General features: G+C 38.9%; 2 protein-coding genes across 2 annotated transcripts in view; both read right to left on the bottom strand.

Annotated features, from left to right (window-relative positions):
• LOC124621949 overlaps nucleotides 1-1,074 on the bottom strand; it is a 215,628-nt gene extending 214,554 nt beyond the window's left edge. The window contains exon 1 of the mRNA XM_047147466.1: nucleotides 967-1,074. Coding sequence (XP_047003422.1) covers nucleotides 967-981 — 15 coding nt within the window. The 5' untranslated portion in view covers nucleotides 982-1,074. The remainder of the gene's footprint in view (nucleotides 1-966) is intronic.
• An 11,269-nt stretch (nucleotides 1,075-12,343) lies between these two features.
• The window catches only part of LOC124622601, a 113,268-nt gene continuing 100,516 nt past the window's right edge, over nucleotides 12,344-25,095 (bottom strand). The window contains exon 8 of the mRNA XM_047148360.1: nucleotides 12,344-12,915. Within this exon, the coding sequence (XP_047004316.1) occupies nucleotides 12,909-12,915 (7 nt within the window). The 3' untranslated portion in view covers nucleotides 12,344-12,908. The remainder of the gene's footprint in view (nucleotides 12,916-25,095) is intronic.

The following is a 25,095-nucleotide window of genomic DNA, read 5'->3' on the forward strand; positions in this document are numbered from 1 at the left end:
TGGGGGAAGAAAGTTTCTATGAAAATATTTCGTTACATCAAAACATTTTTAAAGCCAAATCTAGGAAAATTGGTATTTCATTTAGCTATTAGAAATTTGTGTTAGGAGATGTCATTTTCCAAGAGTATGTTAAAACAACGCAGGATTAACAAAAACCTCCTACTCCAGCTATCCGAATCGCTTTTTGTAGTGTTTAAATGGCAAAAGAAAGCCATACGGTGCATAGCAGGGCTTAAACCATACAAATCACGAAGAGATTATTTTAAGAAACTAAATATAATTACAGTGTCTGGCCTGTATATTCACAACTCCCTCGTCTTCGTTAATGAGAATTTGAGTAAATTTGACTTAAGGAGGACATTTCATGACCATAACATAAGTGGACATACAATTGATTTGCCATGTGTTAGGCTTGCAAAGACACACAACAGGTACAAAAATCTTGGTCCTGTCCGCTTCAACAAATTACCTAAAAATGCCTACACAGCGCCAGTAAATAAGGTGGATCAAAAGTAAATTAATTTACGCTGCTCAAGAGTTCCTCGAGTATGTGAAAAATTACCCACTTTCCTTATAAGAAAGAATAAATTAACTGCAAACTGTACATATGTTAAAATTTTTGGATGTGAGGTCCGCGTTACGCAAAACACCGTTTTTCTCAGTACTCAAACATGTTTCGGCACCATCAGTGGGTTTTCGTTTTTATTTATTCTGCAATGTGAACATTTTTGGTAAATGATTATAAAATTATGTGTATTTCTAGTTCAAACAACAGATCGTTTCTTTTTTTGTAAATACCTTTACATTTGGTGTGTATGAATTTTATGTACCACTTTTGTGTTAATTGCTACAGGTTGCTTGTCATCTGCAACCAAACGATGTTAATGGGGAAAGTTTTTTGCTGGGAGTTAACCTATCTTTTAGAATGTAATTTAGTTTTTCGCGCCTATTTTCGTATTTACTTACGTTTTCATGTGGCATGCACTTGCATTCTCCGCATCACGCTGAGATGTTGTCATGCATACGTAACTATTACAAGTATTTTCCACAAATAACGTAGTAAAACACTTTTTCACTACACCAGAACACAGTGTGATTGTGGTTTGTTGTGTGTCTCAGCCCAGAGCGTGTTCATTTGTTTACCAGAGAGTTCGGCGCCAAATTTGAATTTTGTTTGCATTTTGTGTGTGTGTAGACTTTATCTGTTGTGCAGTTTTTATTTGTAAAGTTCCTTTAATGTGTTAAATAGTGTGCCATTGGAGAGTGTAGTGTATCTGTTTAAGATCTTATTTCCTTCTGCTATTGCCTTCTGTGTATTAAGTTTTCCTCAATAGTCAGTTTGCTGTATAGGCTGTGGCTGGGTTTTTAGTATTCTTAAGTCTGTTTCTATTATGGTTGGGTGGTGATTGTTGACTATAAGGTGGTCAGCAAATGTGCTATGGGAGCTGTTGCTTTTACAAGCTCTGAGATGTTCCGAATATCTTGTTTTGTAGTTTCTGCATGTTTGTCCTACGTATACTGACTGGCAAGTGTTGCATGTGAGTTCATATATTCCTGATCTGTTAAATTTATCCATGGGTGTTTCTTGTGTTCTTATCTTTTTCTGTGTTGTGTTCTCTGTCCTGTATCCTATTTGGAGTCCCTGTTTCTTTAATATGTTGCCTATTCTGTGAACGATCTTGTTATTGTTTATTTATTATTTATTTGTCCCATAGGTCAAATCAGTACAATGGCTTGTACAACTGATATGGGATAAGTCAATACAAATATACAGTTTACAGTAGTCTAAAACAGTAAACAAGAACACAGAAGAATGATTATATTACATTACCTACAAATTATGTTACTTAAAGTTACAGCTTCACGGAGAATTTTTACATGATGTGACAAAAGTGACTTAATAACATTCAGCTTTGATACATTATCGTGCACTAAGGCAATTTTGATTCATAATATTCCTGGATGGTATAAAAGCAGTCTTTTATTAAAAGAGATTTCACCATCTGTTTGAATTTATTTATTTCTTGTATAAAAGTTGGAAGATGGTTATATAATTTTATTCCCATGCAATTGACACCATCACTGTATAATTTTGTTGAGTGGGGAAGTATTCTTAGAGAGGTTTTTGATCTTGTGTCATAATCGATGTAATCCATATTTTTGCTAATTTTGTTGATACTTTTTTTGGTAAAGAATAATAATTATAGTATGTATTGGCATGGGAGGGGCAAAATATTTAGTTTCTTAAATAATGGTTTACAAGTGTCTCTTTGGTTTTTGAACATAATTGTTCTGACTATCTTCTTTTGCAGTTTGAATATCTTAATTGATTCAGAATTTTTGCCCCAGAAGAAGAAGATTCCGTAGTTAAGTACAGAGTGAAAGATTGCATGGTACATAGCGGTTTGGGTACTTGTGTTAGTGACGTTCCTTATTGATTTAATCATGAAGCATACTTTATTAAGTTTTGTGCTGGTAATGTCAATGCGCCTTTTCCATGTGAGCGTATCAGTAATAGTGACCTCCAAAAATTTTATTTCATTTTCAAGTTTAACATTATTTTGTCCAGTGATATAGTTGGTAATAATGGATTTCTGTTTTGGCCAGTGTGGAAGGTTATTCCAATTGTCTTTTTTGCATTAAGAAGCAGGCTGTTACTTTGAAGCCATCAACTTATTTGATCTGTGGTCCTATCTACATTAGACTGGAGAATTTGTTCGGGCGCAGATATGAGTACAGAGGTGTCATCAGCAAACAAAGGGTTTTTGTGTCTGGTAGGCTGTGAGGAAGGTCATTTATGTAAAGTAAGAACAGCAAGGGGCCCAGGACGGAGCCTTGGGGAACGCCTTGCTTTATGGTATGTATGGAGGAATGTACAGTGCTAGCTGTACCCGAGAGCTTAGGTTCATTTAATTCGACATACTGCTGTTGATCTTCCAGATAGCTTTTAAACCAGTCATAGGCATTTCCTCTTATTCCATAGGAATTCATCTTTTGCAAAAGTATACTATGATTAACCATGTCGAAGGCCTTTGTTAGATCTAGGAAGATACCTATGGCTGGGAGGTTTTTGTCCACAAGCTCCAGTGCATGATCTAGAAATTCTTGTATTGCATCAGTTGTAGCTTTCTTACTTTGGAAGCCGAACTGAGCAGGTGACAGGATATTTTCTTTGTCTAGAAAGAACATGATTCTGGTGGCCATTATATATTCAAATACTTTACTAAAAGTTGAAAGCAGTGCAATGGGTCGATAATTACTGGGATCCTCTTTGCTTCCTTTTTTGTGGACAGGTATAATTTTTGCAATTTTGAGCATACCAGGAAATGCACCATTCAGGAATGAGAAGTTTATTATGTGGGCTAGGGGTTTACTGATAGTTACTGCAATTATGGAGGAGGAAGCATGGAATTTGATCTTGTCCAGCAGATGATTTTTTTAAAATTTTGCTATGAAGTGTCTTTTCTATTTCAATTTCAGATGTAGGCCTTAAAAATAGTGTCTCAGAGCATAAGTTTGGTTCTAGTTGCAAGGGACAGCTATTTTCAAGATGGTCAGCCAGGTTTTCTATTGTTTCTGTAAAGTAGTTATTGAATTCCTCTGCTGTTTCTTTCCCACTGGAGACTAATTTTCCTTCTATTTTTAAGGTAATATCACTTTGTAGTTGTTTTCCTCTATTAGTATTCATATTAATAAGTTGCCACATGCTTTTGCTCTTATTGCAGGTGAGTATGTGCCATTTCGTTTCATGTGTGTGTTGTTGCTCTGTTGTGTTTTGTGTTGTTCTGTGCTGGGTGAGGATGTGTGTGTGTGTGTGTGTGGTGTGTTCTGTGTTCATTTTTGTACTATTTGCATATTGTTTGATTTAACTTGTCTACCATATGAGGGTACAACCATTTTCTGCTGCTATTTGTTTTATTTTGTTTAGTTCTTGTGTGTAGTTCAGATTCATGCTCCACAGATTAAACAGAACACCCATGAAGAAACAGAAGTTTGCATGCTTATGTGTCAATGGGTGGTTTGATAGGTTGTGAATGGTGGTGCTTGTGGTTGTCAGTTTCCTGAATATTGTGAAGTTGTGTGTGTTGTTTGTTTTTTGTATGGTGAGATCTAGAAAGTGTAGTGTGTAGTGTGTTGTTAGTTTCTGTTTCTAATGTGAAGTTAATTTTTGGTGTAAGTTGCTTATTTCATTGTGTAGCTGTTCTATGCGTGTATGTGGTTCATCAATCAGGCATTGACATAACAGTACCAGTATATAACCTGTAGTTCTTTGGTTTTATTATGGGTCTGAAGATTGTCCAGGTTGTGATCCCATTGGCAGTCCTTCGTGTTGAGAATAAAATTATTTATTGAATACAAAATTATTTTGTGATGTAATGGTCTTGAGTATGTTGGTTATTTCATTGATTTGTGTGTCTGGTATGTTTCCTTGTTGTTTTAATATTCGTGTGATGACGATGATTGTTTCATTTATTGGAAGGCAAGAGTACATTGATGTGACGTCGAATGATATGAGGGTTGCTGTGTCCGGTATGTGTATGTTCTTGATTCTGTCTATTAACTCCAGATTCCTGTTGTTATCAAACGTGTACAGCTTTTTAAGTAGTGCGTGTGTTTGATGGGCTATGTAGTAGGATGGAGCATTTTGGAAGTTAATTACGGGTCTTAATGGGATATTATCCTTGTGAACCTTTGGTAGGGCATTTAGGGTGGGTGCTTTTGCATTTTCCTGTGTCATTCTCTTTACCTGGCTTTTTGAGAATGTATTATTGATGTTTTACAGTGTCTGTTGAATGTTTTTTTTCCGATCAGTTTTGTGATGTTGTTGTCTTTGAGAAAATCTAGTGTTTTCTCTGTGTTTTCCTTTTCATTCATAATTACAGTAATATTCCCTTTGTCTGCTCTTGTTACTATGGCATTGTTCTGTTTTAATTTATTTTAAGTTTGCTGGCTGTGATTTCCTCTGATGTTTTATGATTAGAAATAATTGTGGATTTGTGTGTTCTGATTATCTGTGATATTTCTGCAGCTACTAATTCTCTTGTCTAGTTTGCATTAAACTCTGGGGTGCTGAGTCTTTCTTGTTCCTGTAAAATGTCTCCTGATTCCGTTATTAGGTTTTCTATTGTTTCGTGTGATATGTTAGTGTTAATGTTGTGTTTTGGCCCTTTTTCTAGTAGGTTCTTTTCTTGTTCGGTAAGATTTATGTCAGGTAGGTTAACAATTCCATCATGGAACTTATATTGTTGGTTGAGATTGTTTTTAGTGGGTGTGTTTGTGCTGTTGATTATTCTGTTGAGTTTTCTGTTTTGTTTCTCTCGTTTTTCTTGCATTACTTTCTGAATATATGCCTTTTCTCTCTCTGTTATTTCCTCAAAGTGAGCTGGTATTGTAAATTTGTTGGCCAAATCTAAATGTGTTTGGTAAAGTTTAGTGCTAAGCAACTACTTTTTAGCATATAATTCCCTAATTTCATGCTTTAGCCACAAAATCTCCACTTTCTGTTACACTTTCTTTGGTGCAGATGACATGCTATTCACAGAGTTTTTGATATAATATGGAATTACATTATTAGCTAGGCAATTTTTATTAAACTGTATATTGAGAGTTGTCTTCTGAAGCTTCATTAAAGTGTTCCTGTATTTGTTGTAGAGCTTGCTGGGGAATGCCTGGCTGGGCGACGAAATATCCATCATTTTGATTTGCAGCTCCTTGTATTGGCTGTGTTAGCAGTTAAAATTTTTGGGCGTGAGGCCCGCCAGGTGCCGGGAACCCACCTGGCACAAACCTTTTTTAACGCCAACAACTTCAGTATTCTGCAAACACTTCCTTCCCTATCCCAATGTAGCGCAACAATTCGTTCACTGTGATGCGTCTGTCAGCAGTCACCAATTCGTTAACTCTCTGCACATTGTCTGGAGTGTGTGCAGTACGAGGCCTGCCGCTGCGAGGACAGTCCTCAATATTGCCGTGCCCGCTTTCGTCACGTAACCTGCTTGGCCACCGACTAACTGTACTGCGATTGACAGCAGCATCTCCGTACACCTTTTTCAATCTCTTGTGGATGTTTCCCACTGCCTCGTTTCCACAGCACAGGAATTCTATGACAGCACATTGCTTCTGACGAACGTCAAGTGTAGCAGCCATCTTGAAGACATGCTGTGACAGCGCCACTCACAGGAACAGATTGAACTAAGTTTGAAAACAAGTGGGAAGGTTTGTATCTACACACTGTAAAACTTTCACACATGCAGAATGAAAACTGTATTTTTACAGAAATAGTGTGCATTTCTTTTGGAGTGACCCCTGTAGTTCATTTATCTTGTAACTGATCTGTTACGAAACTTTTTGTTGTTATTGACATTTGCATAAATATGTGTTGTATCCATCTTGGATTATTATATTGTAGTTGATGACATTTGTCCAAATTTATATTATTATTATTATTACTATTGTTATTATGTTAACACTGAAGGCACCAATTGCACGTAAACATTTTCAGAGGTGGAATAAAACACATGTATTTTGTATTTGTATCTGGTGCCCTTACAACATAATGCATGCAGGTTTCCATTATGGTGGTTACAGAGGTTATTAATGTACCAGTGCTTCACATTTTCAATGGCTTATCTCAGGCTTACATTAACCTGTGATCTACCAGTGTTAATCACTTAAATATGTTACCTAGACAAATGTATTCCCGAAATTATATTACTCTACATCGATTACTTTTTGGTGTTGCAATTTTTTTTCCATCAGTATATATCACCAAAAATATTTTCTTTCTGCCATTACAAACTTACATATAAGTCATAATCTGTAAAACATCTCAGGGAAGTACTGAAGGCATTTTGATCTCATTTCCAGCAATAGGTAAAATGACTGGCAAGAAAAGTTTGCGTGTATCACTCACAAATATTTTGTGTAATTGCCTGAGCTAAGACGAAACGAATTCCCTCGCCACTGTGAAATTAATACCATCGCCACAACAGGCGTAGAGCCACCCGACTACTGCGCTGACAGTCTACGCCTACGACACGTACAGTCTCCGTAGCATTTCAAAGTAAAGTAGTACTGGTAATTGATGCAGGAATGCACTTCAGTTGTTTCAGACGAGTTCCAGTACCTCATATAATATTCAGAGAACAATTCAATGTTTGTGTAAAAAATATAGTCCTATAGCCAGCTGTACCATTTTCTTCTTCAGGGACTTCCATCAGATCTTACCACTAATCACAATAGGGACAACAGCAGATGAAGTCAGTGCATGTGCAATTGCGTTGGCACGGCATATTAAAATAACTCGAAAATTAATAAAATAAATGAGACATTAAAATAGCAAATGCAAAATTACAAAAAATTTTAAAATATAACACAAAATCATTCTTAAAAGTGTTGGAGTTCTCAGGAACAGTATATGTCAGTATCAGTATTGATAACGGGCAAAAACTGTCAATTTTTTTACAGAGCTCTCAGTGCCCAAGTCCTACTCACACAAAATCCAGCCATCCATATATTTTTCCCTAAATGGTTGGCCACCTGGATCTCCCGCTTGGATCACTCTCATTTTTGGCAATACCGAGGAGCACGTGCCATAAATCTGGACGAAATCAGTGGTGACGAGTAGGCGCAGTCCTTCGTGAGCTCAGATGACTGGATGACAGCTCCCTGCTGTTGCATCTCTGTGCCAGAGGTTATCGGTCACTGCGTGTGGCAAGTTGTGGCTCAACAACCCGTAACCGTGTGTTTCCAGTGGGTGATTGTACAGACGATGTCTGACTGTTACTCTGACCGAGGTGAGTCAGTTTGACCCGTGGGACGTCGAAAGAACTGTACTGGCAGGTGCATGTAGATAGACATAAAGTTCCCCGAGAAAGCCAACTAACAAAGTTTCAAAATTGAGCTTTAAGTGACAGCTCTAGGAATACACCACAACCCCCTATGTATCGCTGTGTCATTGGACTTGTAGGTACGAGAGACTAATTACAGTGTGTGCACACAGGCGTTTAAACAATTGTTCTTCCAGTGCACCAAATGATACTGGAATGGACAGAAGCACATGCAGTATAAAATCAAAGTAAGGAGAAAAATCAATATTACAAATAAATCACTGCACAAAAGAAAGAAAAACCACTGTGGCAACAAAATACATGGGGCTCACTATAAAGGCTTTTCTCTTTTCTTTTAACTGACAGGACTGTAACAGTAAAACTGGTGCCATATTTCCAAAAATGTGTTATATATTCACTGAGCAAAATACCAACCAAAATACAAAAAAGTCACGAGCAATGGCTGTACGAGTTTGGATATCCAGAAAAATTCAGTGTAATTCTGGGTTACCATCTTCAGTTTACAGTCTTAGTATGATGCACTCTTATTTGACGACACCGAATCATCATCAAGTATTGAACACTGGTGACAAGAATTTGCTCAGGTCATACGTGTTGCAGTGTGACGCGGTCTACAGCATAACAATGTGCACTATTCTAAACACATTTTCGCGAATGCCATTACGTCACCACTAGAACTGTGACTGAACTGTTCAGGTGTCAGTGGGAAATATGTGTAACTGTCTCACCTCTCATGTGTGCTGGTACTTCCAAAATAATACTGGCCAATTCTGCATTCGTGTGTGCACAATATCTGTATCTGTTGTGTATGTTATTACTTACATGCATTTTTTCCATTACAATAGAAGTTTTCATTTCATTCACTTAAAACATTGCCAATAATAGGGTTCTCTCCTCTGTTTTGTGCTTACGTGGGGTATGACGTGTATACTTACGGCTGACTAGAATTTTCCCCTTTGGCACCGGTACAGTACAAAAAAAAGTAAAAAATTAGGAGACCGTACAAAGAAACACAACAAGGAAGACGACGATGTTCGGACAACCGGGCTTAATAACCCGCAGCTTATTGCTGTGAAGGGAGGGCCGGTGGTGAAGCCGTAGTGAAACCACCTGCGCAGAGACTGCAATGCGGAGACGAGGGGAACAGAAGAACTGGCGGGCCGAGGTACGAGGACTGCAGCCTCGGCAGCAGCGTCAGCGGCCTCGTTTCCTGTCAGACCGACGAGACCGGGAACCCACGTATACGTGACGGTGGCTCCGTCAGGAGTGAGCGAGTGACAGCTTTCGTGGACCCGTCGCACTAAAGGATGGACAGTCTGCAGCACACAGAGGCTATGAAGGGCACTGAGAGACTCTGAGCAGATGACGCAATCGGAAAGCCTCTGTCGCCAGATGTACTGCGTTGTCTCATACGGGGAGGAGAGCTGTGCTGTAAATACTGAGCTGTGTTCCAGAAGCTGAAACCGAAAAATGTTGGTGCTAATGAGGAAGGCACACCTGACACCACGGTCACTCTAAGAGCAGTCAGTGTACACTGAGGTACTAATTCGAAGTTCTGTGCAAAGGTCACGATACCGAATGCAATAGGGCGAGGCCGGAGTAGTGTCCTTACGAGGCAAACGAAGGCCGAGGTGAACATTGACTGCCGCACGAAACCAAAGTGGTGAAGGGTATGCATAAACGAGACACCCACAGTCTAGTTTCTAATGGACGAGGTACCGGTACACACGGAGGTGTTCCGATCTGCTCCCCGGGAAGTACCACAGAGGACACGTAGGACATTGAGAGACTGCAGTGGGCAGCCAGGAAAGACACGAGAAACGAACAAGAAAGTTTCCTATTGAGCACGAGTGCCAGGAATTTCGTAGTTTCGACAAAATGAAGAGAAACAGGTCTGAGGTGTGAAGACGATAGAAGAAACCAATTGCACCGGCAGAAATTCATACAAACTGTTGTGTCAGTGAGAAACGAAAGCCACTGTTGATGCTCCACGAGTAAAAACAATCGAGATATCACAGAAGGTGCCGCTCGAGTAGGCGAGTCCGTGGAGAACTGCAATAGATGGCAAAATCGTCAACAAGTAGGGAGCCAGAGGTGCAGGGCAGTAGACAGGCCATTGTAGGGTATATGGTGATAGCAAAGAGGACGACGCTCCAGACGGAACCCTGAGGCACACCGTTTTCCTCGATAAAGTCGTCTGACAAGGCAGAACCCACACTTACTTTGAAAACTCAAACTTTTAAAAATTCCTGAAGCAAGTGGGGCATGTAATTACGGAAACCCCACATGTAGAGAGTGTGGAGAATATCAGTCCTCCAGCAGGTGTGGTAGGCTTTCTCCAAATCGAAAAACACGGCCACAGTCTGGGATTTCCACAGAAAACTATTCACGACACTGGTGGACAAAGTGATGAGATGGTCAACTACAGAATGGTGCGCTCGAAAGCCACACAGTGCAGTGGTTAGTAAATTGCGAGACTCGAGCCACCGTACCAGCCGGACAGGAATCTTACATTCTGTCACCTTGCAAACCCTTGGTCCCAGAGAGCCATTGGAGGTTGGCCCACACAACCGAAGAGGGAGTAGAACTGTTAAAAGAACTACCAAAGAAAATCCAGGCATGTTCCCTAAGGGAGGGGAAAACGTCACTTTGTCCAGCACGGAAGGGAGAAGATGTTGCAAAGGCTGGGGCCACATGGTAGCCAAGCATGAACTCACCAAAGAGCAGCAAGCCCCATGCGTGCGCGTGTGGGGGGGAGAGGGGGGGGAGATCATGCATAAATCACATTTGTATTCGTTGATGCAATGGCACAGGCTCCAGCAAGGTAGGCGATACATTAATGAGAAAGTCCAGATGATACACTCCAGTTAACCTTTGTGGTAGCACTTATGACCCTATTAATCTAATGCCAAGCACACCTGCCCATAACTTGATTGAGAATTGGTGCTGATGCCCTCTTTCCTGAATTGCTTGAGGATTCAAAAAATGGTTCAAATGGCTTTGAGCACTACGGGACTTAACTTCTGAGGTCATCAGTCCCCTAGAACTACTTAAACCTAACTAACTGAAGGACATCACACACATCCATACCCGAGGCAGGATTCAAACCTGCAACCGTAGCAGTCACGCGGCTCCAGACTGTAGCACCTAGAACCGCTCGACCACTCCGGCTGGCGCTTGAGGATTCACACCTGCCTATACATGCTGGTTATGGGAATTCACAACACCATCTCAAGTGAACCATGCCTCATCGGTAAATAAAATCTCTGATGTGAACAGTAGATCTGCGGCGCACTTCTGCAACAGCCACTGACAGAACCACCATCTGTCGTGATGATCCTGTGGCCTTAGGGCCTGAATGTGCTGTAGACGATATGGGTAAAGTAACTGTTCATGAAGTACTCCCCAGATAAGAGAATGAGACATGCCTTCTGCTGCAGCTAATCATGGCAACTAGTCCCAGGGGTTTCTTCCACCAAACATAGTACAAGCTCCTCCTTGTCAGGTATTCAGACTCTGTGGGGCCTTCCACTGTCAGTCTTCTGAGGCGCAAGGATACCTGTGTCCCTCAGGCGCCGGAAAAGTCTGTCTAACAGCTTATCGGAAGCCATTTTGCACTTCAGATGCATTTCAGCATAGAGGGCAGGAGCTGACAGGCTATCTCCATTTGCTACACAGTAGCAGAATATTGTATCGGCCAGTTGACTTGTCGAGTAGCAGACTACCGTTGCTAACAAGTGGTGGAAGTGAGAAAATGTAAATGTACTATACCATTTGCACATACAAACAGTGCAATAACAGTAAATACATAAGTGAATCCGCATTTGGAAGAAGATAAAACACCGTGATACATACCCAGGGTTGACTGTAATGACAATAAGCACTCGAACATTATGAAAACTAATGCAGCCTACAACACAACTCTAACCACACAACTGGCTGCGGATCACTTAACGGTAAGACAACATAATACCATGCCGACACGTTTGACAGGGCACCAATGCGATGACAGTGCTAATAACCACAACTGAGCATCGCGCAGCCATTCCTATAAACACGTCTATCTCAGAAAATATCGTTTGCAGACCAGTGTTTATTGTTTCTTTTTTTGATGATTACTACCACGTGTCGAAGTATCTGAAACTTTTTTAAACACGCTATATATATTTTGTAACAAACTTTTATCTAAAATTGTCAGTGCAGCTTAGTAGTCCAGGTGTTAATCATTACAGTGTAGTACGCCAGAGAATCGATTTAGTTTTTGTTAACTCCACTACAGATGTGCGAGAGGAAGTTTACCTCAGTGACAGAATTAAGCACAGCAATCTCGTCTTTAGGAATACAGACTAACTGCGAAATTGCTTGGCTAGGATATCCAGATTTACAGATTTTGCTTTGTGTATTGTAAAACAACATTGGTGCACTTCATTGGATAGGTTTTATTTATACTCTTTGCTAGGAAAAAATGAGTTTGTTAAATCTGCATTTTTATTTGGATTCCTACTCACTACATTTCAATTTCATTTTGTTTACAAATAAAAATGCCTAGGAAACAGTCAAGTCTTTCTGATTACACCAGAATGGCTAATAGACAGGTCTACGCCATCTGAAGAACCCAATAAAGATCATGACACGAGACTCACTTCGGGTTGAGAACATCAGGCTTTGACTAGCTCTTTGGAAGTTCCTTTCAAGAAACATAACTCCGATCGGGAGTGTTGTGCATTATCTCGCACCTCTGACCTCTTCACTCACACAGGCTTTAAGTTACTCGTCCCCAATGTAACATCGTACAAACAGAAAATTTGACGGGAATCGGCACAGACGAGGGACTTCTTACACCAAAAATCCCACTTATTCTTATCAGTTTATCACTTCCCTTTAAATGTGTGCAATTCACGGTTATGCCAGACCACAAACAAAACACAACACCAGATGCTGCGTGATGCGGGTGTGGACCTTGGCGTCAGTCGCTTTTTGCACGGGCAGCTTTATATGGCTCTCTCCTGTGTTAGTGAAGCAAACAGTCTCTTTGTGCATGTCCCCAATCACACTGCTTCAAACACTGTATACAAAAAAGTCTGATTAGTAAAAAATATGTATGTGGGCAACACCAAGCTTGTCACCTAGTCAAATAATGAAAACAAACAAAAAATATATATACAATCAGTAAATAAGATACTTTGATTTCCACAGAGCAGTTATCAGTGTACAAGGGGGGTCCCAGAAGAAACCGGATTGTTGTCATAAAAAATTTATTGATGAACCTTTTTACAAAATTACTTCAGTCACCTTCAAAATACTCTTCATTACATGCGATGCACTTGTCAAGTCTCTTTTCCCGCTGTTGGAAGCATGTTTGGAACTCTTCAACTGTGATATTGTCCAGTGCCCTTTGCGAAGCTGTTTTTACTTTGTGGAAATAGGAAAAAATCGCACGGGGCTAGGTCCGGCGAATACGGAGTGTGAGGAATGACAGACCACCTCTGAGATGCCAAATAGTGGGTCATTCGTAAGGCCGTGTGTACTGGAGCATTGTGGTGATGCAGAAACCAGTCACCTGATCGCCAAAGTTCTGGGCATTTCCTCTGCACATCCTCTCGCAGACGCCTTAAAACATCCAAGTAAAAGTGCTGGTTAACAGTCTGGCCAGGGGGTACGAATTCCCGGCGCACAATTCCACGAACACCAAAAAAGACAGTGATCAGCATCTCCACATTTGACCTCACTCGCCTCGCTTTTTTTGGTCTGGGAGAGTTGGGAGTCCTCCACTGGCTTGACGCTTGCTCGGTTTCTGGGTCATACCTGTAACACCAACTCTCATCCCCTGTAATGACTATGTTCAAGAAGTCTGGACCACGTGCAGTCTCTGTTTTCAAGTCCTGACACACATTCATGCAGATGGTTTTTTGCTCCTGTGTGATAAGGCACGGAATAAATTTAGCAGCAATGCGTCTCATGTGCAAATCCTCACTCAAAATCCACTGGAACGAGCTCCAACTGATTCCTGTCTCAGCTGAAATTTGGTCGATCGTTTGGCGACGATCCTCGTTGATCTTTTGGCGGACCTTTTCAATGTTCTCCACATTTCGCAATGTTGAAGGGCGTCCAGAATGAACTCGGTCTTCGACACACATCTCACCATGTTTAAAGCGCCCAAACCACCCGTAAACCTGTGTGCGGCTCATAGCGTCGTCCTGGAAAGCTTCCTGAAGCATTTGGTGTGTCTCCATTGCAGCTTTTTTAAGCAGGAAACAAAATTTCACACACACTCTTTGTTCTTTTAAAGTTGCCATAATGACTTTGCAGAGGTAACCCGCCAACAGTGAGGGAAACACAATACCAGACTTGCACGTTCAGCTCTACACTGGCGCCGTCTGCACAGCTGTTTCATGGAGGTCTGTACTAACGCCATCTAGTGTGAGAACCTTTACGTCTACGAGTGACAGCGAACTCGGAGTCCGGTTTCTTTTGGGTCCCCCCTCGTACATCAAGTATCATACTAACAAGTAATATCTTGGACCTCTTCCTAGATAAACTTCCCAGTACATTGACAACATTATGACTTTCCATCTCACATGAAACTGTCTTATGTCTTTCCATCTAAAATTAAACTATCTTACTGGCAGATTTCAAGAGATCAATCAATAAAGAGAATCCAGAATGGAATGTATCAATATTATGACAATGATAGTTGCTACTCACCACATAGCAAAGATGCTGAGGAGCAGATAGGCACAGCAAAAAGAATATTAGAAAGTGAGCTATGGGCCAACAAGGCCTTTGTCAGAGATAGAAAACACACAGCTGATAAACATATGAACGTGACTGCAGTCTCTGGCTGTGGCCTCAGGTGCAAGTGAGCTGCAATTGTGTGTGTGTGTGTGTGTGTGTGTGTGTGTGTGTGTTCTACCTCCAACAACGTCCTTGTTAACTGAAAGCTCATTTTCTGAAAGCCTTTTGGCTGTGCCCACCTGCAACTCAGTATCTCTGCTACATGGTGAAGAGTGACTATCTTCTTCATAATATTGCTACAATCAATGAAGAGGGTGTCAGATGATTTCTGCACATCTCCGAACCAGTTTCAGAACACAAACTAAATTCAATTACTAACAAATTCACCTTCATTAACAGTTTTTCCATCATCAAATCTGTTGTAAATTGAACTATAGTAAGACACCACCTCTAAATCGTATGCTGCATCTCGACCTGAAATACGCTGCCCGATGACTGAAGTGAAGTGTCCAGAAGACGTGGCCGGATGACAGTGTAACACTAATTATTTACGTGACGGCCAGTGGTGCGTGTGTGTTAGAGTCGCGATTCTTTGTGACACACAGAATGGCCACCAGAGAGTGTTAATCTCGTTCGTGCTTCACGTTGTTATCGGCCCGGAAGGATATATAAGGGGCATAAACAGTGTCAGAAGTCGAGTAATCTCTGAGGAGGACACAGATCCTGTGAGACAGCGCTATCAGCACGTGACAAAGTTTGAAAGAAACTGCCGGCCGGCTAGTCGAGTCGTGCAGTACAGAGATTTGCCGGTCAGTCACGTGTGACAGTGGCCCGATGTCCGAGTGCGTGGGAACGTGAGGGCAGACATACTAGTCTAGTTTCTGGCCAACCACAACCAGGGTTGCCACAAGTTTCCCCAAGTGAAATTCCCTGATATTTCCCCGATTTCCACACAAGTTTTAGCATTTTTCCCTGACAAATTTTGAGGTATCGAGGGTAAGTTAAAACTTAAGTCGACAACCCGTCATTGCCACAATGGTACAAGAAATAATAGTGTAAACGAGGAAATATCTAAAAAAGCTTGCAAGCAGATGGCGTTTCCCAATGTGAGCAAAAATCTTAAGTACTAACATTAATATATTTTGTAATGAACTGTTTTTAGATGGAGAAAGCAAGCCACACGGTACGTGTGTCTCATTAAGACCACAATATTATTTCATTTCAATGAAATGAAACACATTCGGTGACAAAAGTACGCATTTCCTCAGAGTCACAAGACAGATTTAAAATAGGTTCACTGACTTTGGAAATAACCTCAGAAAAAAGTAGGCCTCTCAAAAGAAGTGTATAAGAAGGGGAAGAATTGTGTAAATCAGCACTGTAGGTGACCACCAATACAATGTCGGTTCTACTACGTTCGTTATTGTCAATTATTAGCCACTGCGTTATATCTATTATTTTACAGGTATTTCGAAAAATACACGAGTAAGTGGCATACAAACTACCAGCAACTGACACAATTTTCTTCTTCTCATTGTCCGTACTTTCTAATATGTTACCTACTTTTGAAGTGCCAAAATGTACTAGAATAAATAAAAGTCTATAAAACGCGACACTGTACAATGTGCTTGTGGTGAGACAGTTGCAGTTCCTGAAATCCATCGCCCGTGGCCTCTGGCCCGCCGAGGAGCACCGCAGTCCCGGTCCACGGATAAACCGTGAAAATTTGCTGCGTTTAAACCACGCACAGGAGTTGACCGGCCTGCGGGCGGGTCGGTGGGAGTAGATCTGACGAGCAGGGCTCGCACACCAGGGGGGACCGAGCGGCTTCAGGTCGGCGAGCCTCACCCGTTACAGGTACCCACACAAATCCAGCTATTCACGAGCCGCAGACAGCGTGTCGACGAAATGAGACTGGGGCGATCGGTCCGCACGACAGGTAATTTGTTCGATTACTCTGAGAATCGATAATGATGAGGATAGGTAGCAACTCACTGTAAAGATGATTGCCGAGGCACCGACAGGACGTATAAAAGACAATTGTCCTCTCACAACTAAATTTTCAGCCATAGCTTTTGTCAGAAAACAAGAGCGCACATATACACACACGCATTCAAACAATCACACAGACACAACAAGTGCACACATGTTGTTGTTGTGGTCTTCAGTCGTGAGACTGGTTTGATGCAGCTCTCCATGCTACTCTATCCTGTGCAAGCTTCTTCATCTTCCAGTACCTACTGCAACCTACATCCTTCTGAATCTGCTTAGTGTATTCATCTCTTGGTCTCCCTCTACCATTTTTACCCTCCACGCTGCCCTCCAATGCTAAATTTGTGATCCCTTGATGCCTCAGAACATGTCCTACCAACCGGTCCCTTCTTCTAGTCAAGTTGTGCCACATGCTCCTCTTCTCCCCAATCCTATTCAATACCTCCTCATTGGTTATGTGATCTACCCATCTAATCTTCAGCATTCTTCTGTAGCACCACATTTGAAAAGCTTCTATTCTCTTTTTGTCTAAACTACTTATCGTCCACGTTTCACTTCCATACATGGCTACAATCCATACGAATACTTTCAGAAACGACTTCCTGACACTTAAATCTATACTCGATGTTAACAAATTTCTCTGCTTCAGAAACGCTTACATTGCCATTGCCAGTCTACATTTTATATCCTCTCTACTTCGACTATCATTAGTTATTCTGCTCCCCAAATAGCAAAACTCATTTACTACTTTAAGCGTCTCATTTTCTAATCTAATTCCCTCAGCATAGTCGTGTGAAGTTAGCACCCCTTTTTCGAGAAATATACATTTTTTTCAGAGTTCTTGATAGATATGGCATAGTTCTAGAGTTCTTTGTACAAAATTTCAATAGTTCTGCAGAATTTAGCGAAGAAAACAACAATATTCGAAAAAAATTTCGTATCGAAAACGTTCTTTGGAAATTTCCGCAAAATGTAAATAAGAACAAGAGTTCTGAGCACAGTTCTGAACAGAGCTCCAAGAGTTCTTTCGAAAATCCAAGTAACGTTTTTTTGTGCAGCTAATAGTTTACGAGATAATTGCATTTTAATGAGAAAATCTTTTCACTTACTGTGAAGTTGGCACCCTTTTTTTCAGAAAGATATATTTTTTTTAGAGTTCTTGATAGATATGGCATAGTTCTAGAGTTCTTTGTACAAAATTTCAATAGTTCTGCAGAATTTAGGGAAGAAAACAACAATACTCGAAAAAATTTTCGTATCGAAAACGTTCTTTGGCAATTTCCGCAAAATGTAAATAAGTACAAGAGTTCAGAACACAATTCTGAACAGAGCTCCAAGAGTTCTTTCGAAAATCCAAGTAACATTTTTTTGTGCAGCTAATAGTTTACGAGATAATTGCATTTTAATGAGAAAATCTTTTCACTTACTGTGAAGTTGGCACCCTTTTTTTCACAAATGTATACTTTTTTCAGATTTCTTGATAGATATGCCATAGTTCTAGAGTTCTTTGTACAAAATTTCAATAGTTCTGCAAAATTTAGCGACGAAAACAATATTCGAAAAAATTTTCGTATCGAAGACATTCTTCGTCAATTTTCGCAAATTGTAAATAAGTACAACAGTTCTGAGCACAGTTCTGAACAGAACTCCAAGAGTTCTATCGAAAACCCTATTAACATTTTTTTGTGCAGCTAATAGTTTACGAGATAATTGCAATTTAAGGAGAAAATCTTTTCACTTACTGTGAAGTTGGCACCCTTTTTTTCAGAAATGTATACTTTTTTCAGATTTGTTGGTAGATATGCCATAGTTCTAGAGTTCTTTGTACAAAATTTCAATAGTTCTGCAAAATTTAGCGACGAAAACAATATTCGAAAATATTTTCGTATCGAAGACATTCTTCGTCAATTTTCGCAAATTGTAAATAAGTACAACAGTTCTGAGCACAGTTCTGAACAGAACTCCAAGAGTTCTATCGAAAACCCTATTAACATTTTTTTGTGCAGCTAATAGTTTACGAAATAATTGCAATTTAAGGAGAAAATCTTTTCATTTACTGTGAAGTTGGCACCCTTTTCTTCAGAAATGTATATTTCTTTCACAGTTCTTGACAGGTATGCCATAGTTCTAGAGTTCTTTGTACAAAATTTCAATAGTTCTGCAGAATTTAGGGAAGAAAACAACAATACTCGAAAAAAATTTTCTATCGAAATCATTTTTTGTCAATTTTCGCAAAAATTAAACTGGTACAACAGTTCTGAGGACAGTTCTGAACAGAACCCCAAGAACTCTATCGAAAATCCTAATAACATTTGTCTATGGCGATAATAGTTTGTGATAAATTGATTTAATGTGGGACACACTTTCTCTACAGAAAATATAAATATATTCGTACAACAGTTCTGATGACAGTTCTGGACACCACGTGAAGAGTTCTATCGAAATTCCTAGTAGAATTTTTTAGTGCAGGTAATAGTTTAAGAGGTAATCGCAACTTAATTAAGAACCCCATAAGAGCTCCTACTGTGAAGCTGGCACCCTTTTTTTCAGAAATATATATTTTTTTCAGAGTTCTTGATAGATAAGTCATAGTTATAGAGTTCTCGGTACAAAATTTCAATAGTTATGCAGAATTTAGCGAAGAAAACAACATTGTATAACAAAGCTGATTCAGGAACCCTTTCCTTTTGATACAATTCTTCCTGTTGCCACAATAAATCACTTGTGCATAGATTCCAACTGTACTGATCATTACAAAAATACAACCATTGACCAGCGGCGCACATTTCTTGCAGCGTTGTACAAAGCATTCGGCTTATCCGCTGTGAAAATATCACACTTAACGCTATTTTAAAATTTACGGTGGATGGCTTCCGTTTATCTACAATGTCAGCATCTATCGAATTATCTTCATGCAAACGTGATGCCTGGATCACTCACTTCCCCTTTTAGGTACGGAGGAAACTAGAGTTCAGTCTTGTGGAAGTCAAAAAAGGAAATGTGGGCAGCCCTTCTTTTACTGATAGCAAACTCTAGAGAAATCTCCACACTTGTTTTTCTTCATCATGCCAACAAAAGAAAAACTCTCCCTTCATAGCTCTATTATCATTCCAGTACTAGTAAACCAGTTGTCCGCTTTCACATTTCGACCTGACTGATATATAGGTTTACACAGTCACAGAACAACATCAAATTGTTTATTGCTCAGTTGGTAAATCCTTCTGGTTGCAACACAGCGTATATTTCCAAATTGTACAGGTACAATACTTAACAATCCACACTTAAGAATCCATACTCGTTTGTTTTGATTGATACATATTGGCGAAAACTGTACCTTCCACAGAATCCTTCCAGCTTCTTGCCTACTGTAACATTTTCTCAAAGGGTGTAAGATTTGTGGTAGTTGCGTACAAACACAGTAAATATTTCCCGAATAGCTGTTAGCTTGTCTAATTGTCTCCTTTCATCACGAATAGCGCGACTGTAAAATCTAAGGCTCTCCAGAATAAATTTGAAACGTTTTATGTTCGTTTGCGAGGTGAAATTTTTCAATGCCATCACCATCAGTTCCACACAGATCTTCCAGGCTTTATCTGTTACTTTTGTTAACAACAATTAAAAACAAGAGACTGATGAAGGCTTTCAATTCAATATCATCTATTGATTTTACCCCTCTCTCACGCTGAAATGAGGCTTTGATGCTCTCAAAATTCTGATTGGAATACAAAACTACAATAGACAAATATCGTCATCTATGAGGTAATTACAGCATCACAAATGCTGCTTTGGCTGCACCTATTGGTACAGGTAAATTTCGAATAATATTATGCTCTTCGAACAATATGCTTCGAATTTCTTCAACATTATCTAGTACTTCCCACTTAAAATAATAAAATTCCTATAAAATAACGCAACCAGGCGCAGTGTATTAATCTGATATTTGACGTTCAGACAGCGGACACTGACTATTAAACAGTTCAAACAGAATTTAAGTGCAGTTTACATTCTGGATTAGCTTTGTACTACTTACTACGTTGATAAACAAATAAACTAATCGCTGAAATGAAATACGAAAGGGCACAGTGGATAAAAACGAGCAATCGGCTCATATCTCATCAAGAGAGCATTAGCGTCGATACTGAATCATACATACAACAATGAAAGGCACACATGAAGTGTATATTTTTAGAATCAGGAAGAACCAGATGAATTTTATCACGTAAAACAGTAATTGTTTTGAACTCTCATGACATCCAGGACCCACTAACAGCTAAAAATATGCCCAGGACCCTCATGGATGAAAGTTATATTGCAACATCACCAGCCCCTAGGATACATAAAACATGTGCTGTGTGTAACGAATAAATTTGAAATTGATGTCGTTAATATTGTTGCAAACATTTGTTCTAGTTAGAAAGGAAGTGTGGAAGTTTGATGAGTTACACTACAGCGAGAGTTAAAAGTCTTTACAATGTATAGAAATGTAAGTATATTTACTGAATATATCGTACAAACGAACTAAGTAGTATGTTTAAATCCTAATTCAATACATGACTAATAGAGGTGTTATAATGTTGAGGGGATACAGTATTAAAGTTAATAAGAAGTTCGAAATTTGTAAATAAGAACCTCGTTTATTTGGTCCTCAATAATCCGGATTTCCGGTTTATCCGGATTCATATTTTGTGTCCCTTGGTATTTTTCTCTTTTTTTTCTTATAACACGAAGATGTGTAGTCGGTGAGGTACATAGGCTGCTTATCACCAGGCCGGTAATTTAGTCTAGTACTGTTTGATAAGGAACTCGGAGTGTGTGAATGACATTGTTTCTCAAGTATGGTACATTAATATAACGGTGTATTGATGCCCATCAAGTAAGTTGCATAGTAACCACGCCAACAGCACTCCACCACAGCTCATTGTACCTCTGGTGCGATTCTCGACAGGTGTGACACCATCTGGTTAGTGGCGCGTGTGAATGTATCTGCTCTCTCAGCCATCTGTTTGTTTTGCACTGACGAGCCTTCTCTCCTTGAATCATCTAAGCGTGCACATCCCACGCTTCCACCTACAGTTACTACAGTCAGTCTTAAGAAGGTGTACTGGCATTTGTATAGTGCTGAACATTTAGACTTTTTGTATTTAGTAGAATATACATCCGGTTTTCGATTTTCGGTTTTCCAAAATAAAAAGTGAGAATTTACGATCGTACTCATAGCTGTACTTCCAGCAGTACTTCATCTCCTGCGTTCCCAATTTCGTAGAAGTTGTCCTACAAAAATTGCAGAAGAAGCACTCCTGGACGAAAGGATATTGTGACGATATTCTTTGGTCACAGCCTCGGGTTAGAGACCCGGTCCGCCACACAGTTTTTATCTGCCAGTAAGTTTCACATCGGCGCACACCCACTGCAGAGTGAACACACAATCTATTTCATAATCTACTGGCACAATAAAAATGTTATGAGGATTTTTAAAAGAACTCTTTCGGTGCTATCCAGAACTGGTAGCAAAAGGGTTGTGCCAATTTATTATAATGTAGACCAAGTGGGTCTCTCGAAAATGCTATTATCCCATTAACTGTTATCCCCACAAAAAATGTTATTACAGTTGTCGGTAGAACTCCTGGGGTCGTATTAAGAAATGCCGTCAGATCTTTTGTACGAATTTATTACTTTTACATGACAAAAGTGAGTCCCACATTAATTATCTCATATAATGTCATCGTCACAAATAATGTTATTATAGTTTTTGGTAGAACTCTGTGGGTGATATTCAGAACTGTCATCAGAACTATTCTACGAATTTTGCTATATTAGATAAAGTGAGTATCAGATTAAAACAATTATTGTATAAACTATTATCGCCACAAAAATGTTCTTATCATTTTCATTGCAACTCTTCCGGTGCTATCCAGAACTGCCAACAGAACTGTTATACAAATTTATTTTTTCCAAACTGACAAATAATTTTTTACCATACCAAAATTTTGCCGTGTTATTGTTTTCTTCCCGAAATTCTGTAGAACTATTCGTGTTTTGAGCAGGGAAATCTAGAACTATTGCATATATATCAAGAACTGTGAAAAAAATTTATATTTATCGTAAAAGGGGTTCAAACTTCACGGGAAATGCTCATAAGCATTCCTTAATAATGGCAGTTACTACGTAAACAATTACCTGCACAGAATATGTTACTAGTTTTCTCGATAGAACTCTTACAATGCTATCCAGAGCTGGCATCAGAGCATACGAACAGACATAATTTTTTTTTTTTTGAGTAAGAGTGCCCCACAATTAATCAATTACCATACAAACTATTACAACCACAAAAAATGTTATTATGATTATAGATAGAAGTCTTGACGTGTTAACCAGAACTGTTCATCAAAACTGTTGAACGAATTTACTTTTTCTGTGGAGAAAGTGGGTCTAACATCAAAGCAGTTACCGTATAAACTATCATCGCCACAAAAAGATGTTATTAGGATTTTCGATAGAGCTCTTGGTGTTCTGTTCAGAACTGTTGTAGGAATTTACTTTTTGCGAAAATTGACAAAGAATGCATTCGATACGAAAAATTTTTCGAGTATTGTTGTTTTTTTCGCTAAATTATGCAGGACTATTCAAATTTTGTACAAATAACTCTAGAACTATGACATTTCTATCAAGAACTCTGAAAATATATATATATTTCTGAAGAAAAGGATTCCAACTTCACAGTAAGTGAAGAGGTTCCCTAATTAAATTGCAATTATATCGTAACGTGTTAGCTGCACAAAAAATTGTAATTAGGATATTCTATAGAACTATTGGGGTTCTGTTCAGAACTGCCCTCAGAACTGTTGTCCGAATTTACTTTTTGTGAAAATTAATAACGAATGTTTGCTATAAGAAATTTTTTTCGAGTATTGTTGTTTTCTTCGTTAAATTCTGCAGAACTATTGAAATTTTGTACAAAGAACTCTAGAACTATGCCATATCTATCAAGAACTCTGAAAAAAATATATATTTCTAAAAAAAAGGGTGCCAACTTCACAGTAAGTGAAAAGATTTTCTCATTAAAATGCAATTATCTCGTAAACTATTAGCTGCACAAAAAAATGTTACTTGGCTTTTCGATAGTACTCTTGGAGTTCAGTTCAGAACTGTGCTCAGAACTGTTGTACTTATTTACAATTTGCGAAAATTGACGAAGAATGTTTTCGATACGAAAATTTTTTCGAATATTGTTTTCGTCGCTAAATTCTGTAGAACTATTGAAATTTTGTACAAAGAACTCTAGAACTATGGCATATCTATCAAGAAATCTGAAAAAAGTATACATTTGTGAAAAAAAGGGTGCCAACTTCACAGTAAGTGAAAAGATTTTCTCCTTAAATTGCAATGATCTCGTAAACTATTAGCTGCGCAAAAAAATGTTACTTGGGTTTTCGATAGAACTCTTGGAGTTCTGTTCAGAACTGTGCTCAGAACTGTTGTACTTATTTACAATTTGCGAAAATTTACGAAGAATATTTTCGATACGAAAATTTTTTCGAATATTGTTTCCGTCGCTAAATTCTGCAGAACTATTGAAATTTTGTACAAAGAACTCTAGAACTATGGCATATCTATCAAGAATTCTGAAAAAAGTATACATTTCTGAAAAAAAGGGTGCCAGCTTCACAGTAGGAGCTCTTATGGAATTCTTAATTAAGTTGCAATTACCTCTTAAACTATTACCTGCACAAAAAAATTTCACTAGGATTTTCGATAGAACTCTTCACGTGGTGTCCAGAACTGTCATCAGAACTGTTGTACGAATATATTTATATTTTCCGTAAAGAAAGTGTCCCCCATATTAAATCAATTTATCTCAAACCATTATCGCCAGAGAAAAATGTTGTTGGGATTTTCGATAGAGCTCTTGGGGTTCTGTTCAGAACTGTCCTCAGAACTGTTGTACAAGTTTAATTTTTACGAAAATTGACAAAAAATGTTTTCGATACGAAAATTTTTTCGAATTTTGTTGTTTTCTTCGCTAATTCTGCAGAACTATTGAAATTTTGTACAAAGAACTCTAGAACTATGCCATATATATCAAGAACTCTGAAAAAAATATATCTTTCTGAAAAAAAGGGTGCCAACTTCACAGTAAGTAAAAAGATTTTCTCATTAAAATGCAATTATCTCGTAAACTATTAGCTGCACAAAAAAATGTTACTTGGATTTTCGAAAGAACTCTTGGAGCTCTATTCAGAACTGTGCTCAGAACTCTTGTACTTATTTACATTTTGCGGAAATTGCCAAAGAACGTTTTCGATACGAAAATTTTTTCGAATATTGTTGTTTTCTTCGCTAAATTCTGCAGAACTATTGAAATTTTGTACAAAGAACTCTAGAACTATGCCATATCTATCAAGAACTCTGAAAAAAATGTATATTTCTCGAAAAAGGGGTGCTAACTTCACACGACTCCTCAGCATCACCCGACTTAATTCGACTACATTCCATTATCCTCGTTTTGCTTTTGTTGATG

This window comes from Schistocerca americana, chromosome 7, assembly GCF_021461395.2.
Source record: "Schistocerca americana isolate TAMUIC-IGC-003095 chromosome 7, iqSchAmer2.1, whole genome shotgun sequence".
In the NCBI taxonomy this organism is placed as follows: domain Eukaryota; kingdom Metazoa; phylum Arthropoda; class Insecta; order Orthoptera; family Acrididae; genus Schistocerca; species Schistocerca americana.